This window comes from Penaeus japonicus, unplaced genomic scaffold (assembly GCF_977035675.1).
Source record: "Penaeus japonicus unplaced genomic scaffold, GWHDUDI00000001_assembly GWHDUDI00000020, whole genome shotgun sequence".
Lineage (NCBI taxonomy): Eukaryota > Metazoa > Arthropoda > Malacostraca > Decapoda > Penaeidae > Penaeus > Penaeus japonicus.
In genome coordinates this window covers 14,453,680-14,458,679 of record NW_028234422.1, presented here as the reverse complement: position 1 = coordinate 14,458,679, position 5,000 = coordinate 14,453,680, and the positions used below count along the sequence as shown (strand labels likewise).

The window sequence follows — 5,000 nt, the reverse complement described above, 5'->3', positions numbered from 1 at the left end:
AATTTTCACTGTGCAAAATAACAAAATTCGAGTCTATATAATATCTGACACAAAACTTCCTGATTCTAACATAAAAAAGCTTTGACATACCTAATGCTACAAAAAATACAGCTACCACTAATAGTAGAGAAACCACTAACCTTCCTTTTCCAGTCCTTTCACAGATCTGAAAGAGAAGAGGGAGCGAGGGCTGATGAGATCCCAGGCTTCGGACAACCCTGTTCCAAGCGATTTCCTTCTCTTTGACTACAAGATAAAGATGGGAGATTAAAATATGAACATGAGTTTACTATCCATATTTGAAGAAAAAAGGTAAACTAAAAATATATAAATATGAAATACAAATAAACATATACACAAGCAATTAGCATTATACAAATATCATTCTTATCTCCAATACCATAATATCAGCACAACCAATTTTGACCCAACATCCAATCAAAAATACCTACTCACCTACTCTCACTCTCTCTCTCACACACACACACACACACACACACACACACACACACACACACACACACACACACACACACACACACACACACACACACACACACACACACACACACACACACACACACACACACACACACACACACACACACACACACACACACACACACACACACACACACACACACACACACACACACACACACACACACACACGCACATATATATACACTCTTATATTTTACCTCGGGAAGTGTTTCCTCAAAGAAGACATAGAAGTACAACACATTGAGGACAGCCAGCACGAGAGCATAGAGCGCTGAGGCCATGAACCAGCCTGTGCTACCCCATCGTGAGAACATGGCCCCGATGGCTGGCCCGACTGTAAATCCAATGCTGAAGGCCACGCCAATCATAGCCTGTGGGTGGAAATAGAGGGGGGGGGGGAATCAGAATTAAAATAAGATTAAAAATTAGAAGAAAAATATTGAGAGAGATATCTGTAACATTTATGGTGGGAAAGGAAATAAAGATGAACAGCAAGCAGTTAGACAGAATAAAATCAAGAAGGAGAATAGGGGAAAGAGGATAAGATAATGATGAAAAAGTAGTGCAAAAAGAAGAAAATCTACAAATAGTCTTAGAAAGATAGACAATCCTTACCATTCCCTTCGCCCGTGTCTTTTCCTCCGAAATGTCTGTCATTATGGAGTAAGCGAGAGACACGTTGCCCTTGGTGGCTCCTCCAATAATTCTTGCTAGCACAAAGATGGCGAAGTTACTCGCTATGGCCCACATGCCATACGAGGCTGCCACTCCAATCTAACGCCAAAAAGAAAATCAAAGATCAAATATAAAATAAAACAAATAATGAAGTTATAATCCAAACTGTGTTTGATTTGTACTTATATTGTATATGCTCATGTGTTTGACCTTGTGCATGTGTGTGTGTATGTTGATGATAACAATATCAGTACCACTAGAACAATATTGATAGTATTAGAAATAAAAACATTTCCCTAAAATCTAAGGAATAGTATTAACAGGGAGATATGGTAAGCCTCCCTATATCATCAGCATATTTTACATATGGATGGTCCCATAAGCATTTAGTCACCAAAGACTCCATTAGGAGGCCTTCCTGACTTTACCTCCTTAACCTTGAATTTTGGGGAAAAAGAAGGATATTTCTAATGCCATTACTACCATGATTAATCCTAGTATCCTTATCAAAATTACTATAATCATCTTAACATTAATTCTTTATCATCATGACATTAATAATAATAATAATAATAATAATAATAATAATAATAACATAAATATAAATGTTTATTCACAAAAATTCAAGGAATGTGGTAAACAGATGAGGTCCTAATTAACTCCTTGGTGACTAAGAAATATTGAAAAGTTTGTGTAGTAAAATAATAATAATTAAATGAAACTATAGTTGACAGTTCACATATCAATGCCCTATGCCAATGTGTTAATCAGATGCTCATGAAATATTTGATATATCTACCTTATGCAAACTATAGTTTATTGTCCATTGTGTGCTTTGTTGCTATGAACCAAACAAATAATGAATAGGTTGCAGTCAAAAAAGAATGTGATCAAAGTTAAATATTTCTTAATATCACTCCCTAAAGTGTAGCCTTTAAATTATCTATTTTTTGTTCCTAATGTTTAGTATTATCATATTGAAGGACACATCTGATAATAAAATGTAAGCACGCAAGAGTGTATAGATGAACATGAACACTGTACATGAACCAATCAGCTTTCTAGCTACAAAAGAGGTGTGCCTTCAGTGCAAACTGTGCCCATTATGATACTGTGACTATAATACACACACACATACACAAAAAAAAGATTTAAAAAATTGGGGGTCAGACACCACCATTCAACACTTTATAAACAAATCAGCAAATAGCCTCCTGTCATACCAAGGTACAGATAAACACCGTCCTTCGACCATACACATCAGACAACGCTCCGGTGATAGGTGATGACAGGAACTGTAGTAGGGAGAACAGGGACCCCAACAGGCCTAGAGATGAAGAACATGGAAGAACGATAAATAAATGGACTGGGACCAAAACTTTTATATGTGTAGGTTTGGATATTGTGTAAACAAATTAAAATGGCATAATACAAGTAAAAGAAAAGAAATCATCCGAGAAACATAATTAATTCCTGTCATATCATCAGAGTGAAAAAAATAACAACTTTTGACTGTTCCACTTGTTAATGGAAATAGCATAAAATACAGTACAAGTCTGTCCATTGCCAAGTATTTCATTATTCTATGAAGGTATAACCCAGGTGCAAAATTTGTACAGGGAAGAGAGAAGAGCAGCAAGAGAGAGAGGAAAGATTCTACATATATGAAGAGGAAGGAATGGCTTATTGGTGGAGAGAAGTGGAAAGTGGCAAGATGGAAGATGTGATGGACAGAGAAATGAATGAAGGAAAAGAAAACAAAAGGAGAAGAAAAAGAGAATAAAAGAAAGGGAAGAAGAAAGGAAAGAAAATACAAAAGAAGAAGAAAGAAAAGAATTAACAAAAACATGTCAATAGATAGACAAGATGAAGGCAGAAACAGATGTAAATCATAAAATGTGAGGCACAGCCAGGCTAGGGAGTGTCAGAACTAAAGCCACAGTTAATTCATTTTTTATCTATTTAATCCTCCATTTTTCTGCTTTTTCCTAGATGATGGCCTCAAGTTTCACCTCTAATCTTAACAAAAGTTATTTCTCTGCATTTCTTATATCCTCTCATCATCACAATAACAAAAGAAATGAAAAACTTTAAACAGAAAAATAAAAGAGAAACGAAGAAAGAAAAAAAAGCCACATTACCTCCGAACAACACAGAGTGGAATTTTGATGGAACTCCGATAGCCTCCTGGAAGGCGACAATCCAAGAGAGCAAGGTGGAGTAGAGTCCACTGCTGTCATTTCTAGAGTAGTATTCCAGGAGGGCTGGAAACAGCGGCAGAATGACTGTAAAGCCGAGGAGGTCCAGCAGTAAGCTGATGAACATCACTTTCTGCATCTTGGAGGAAGTCTGTAGGAAAATTATATAAAATATATTGTTATCTTATTTGAAAAAGGAAACATACATAAGCAAACTGCAGTATTTGGACTTACATCTTCAAAGTTGAACAAAAACAAAAATATCAATCTCAATAAGCCAAATATGATAAAAACAAAGAGAACAAAAATAGGTTTCAAAAGAAATTGCCAAAATCAACAAACATCCATCAGGTAACAAAAAGCAAAACAAAAAAAAACTTTAAAGCCATTAACTTTAAGACAGCCTTTCCTGTCAAAAAAGTAAGCAAATGAAGACTTCGATCTAGATTGAAAGTAAAACATTATATATCATATATTTGCTTATTGCTGCTCAGGCTGGCAAGATAACAAGTGCACACAGCCTCAGAGTGCGAGTTTTCCCCTGGTGCAGAGCTGTGGTGATAAAAGATTTTTCTATATTTACATTATTTTCACAAGTGAAGAAAAATGTGTTTTTGCAAACTCCCACAAGTAAATACATTGGAAACAATGTATAAGGTGTGTTTAGAGGGAGAGATCATAATGTGATAGGATATCATCCAGTGTGAGCGAAATATCACTAGGACGTAATAGGACGTCGCCCAGTGTGAATAGGTTAAGACGTGTAGTCAGGGGTGGGCATCTAAAGGTGTGGGTTTTCTATTATTTTCTATATTTAGGACATGATATATGAGAATATTTTTGATATCACATCACTGTGACACTAATTAGAATTTTGTTATACATACTTACACAACTGAAGGGATGAATAGCTTGTAATTTTACCAAAAAGAAAAATGCAGTACAAACATGATCCCACACCATGAAACATGCCCATTATGGATGGGTTAACCCCTACAGGAAGGCAAAGTTCAGAGCTTTATGTGCACACAAGACAGCAATATTTTTTCAGATTGTTAATACAAAATCACTTCTGCTCAATTGTTTTAAAATGTATATTTTTCTGCTGGGTAACTTGGACTTTTTTGTGATTTTTGCCTTATACTGTCCAAGGTGTAAAGAAACTAGAGTGTGACAATTGCCATAATTGAACTTTAAAAGAGTTGAAAAAAAATTGAGAACATTATTTGATTAGTTTTTCACACACATGCCAGGTACATACTTCTTTCTAAGCCTTAAAACTATATAGCAATGACCACAGATGTAAACTAACACCAAAACAAAGATGCAACTTACTGAATAATAAAACTAAAATAAATACATATAGATGATACCTACCATCATTCTTTAGACTACAAAATATCCAACCAACATATATAATAATCACAAAAGAATCTCAAAAGATCATACTGTAAAAAAAAAAAAAAAAAAAAATCATAAGTGTAAGAATGAGTTGAAATGTTCCCTGTTAATATTTACAAAATGAAAAATCCTTTACAACAGTAATGCGAGTGATAACTAACTTGTACTCAACAATCCATAGAAACTACCAACAACACAAGGATTGCAGCTGTAATCCCTGGC

At 35.1% G+C, this 5,000-nt stretch overlaps 1 protein-coding gene across 6 annotated transcripts in view; it reads right to left on the bottom strand.

Moving 5' to 3' along the window:
* Positions 1-5,000, bottom strand: part of rtet (major facilitator superfamily domain-containing protein rtet) — a 15,704-nt gene that overhangs the window by 6,187 nt on the left and 4,517 nt on the right. For all 6 annotated transcript variants that reach the window (XM_043009623.2, XM_043009626.2, XM_086548042.1 and 3 more), the window contains 5 exons: positions 3,321-3,528; positions 2,403-2,506; positions 1,120-1,278; positions 702-875; positions 141-246 (listed from right to left, as the gene is read on the bottom strand). In XM_043009623.2, the coding sequence (XP_042865557.2) occupies positions 141-246; positions 702-875; positions 1,120-1,278; positions 2,403-2,506; positions 3,321-3,528 (751 nt within the window). The remainder of the gene's footprint in view (positions 1-140; positions 247-701; positions 876-1,119; positions 1,279-2,402; positions 2,507-3,320; positions 3,529-5,000) is intronic.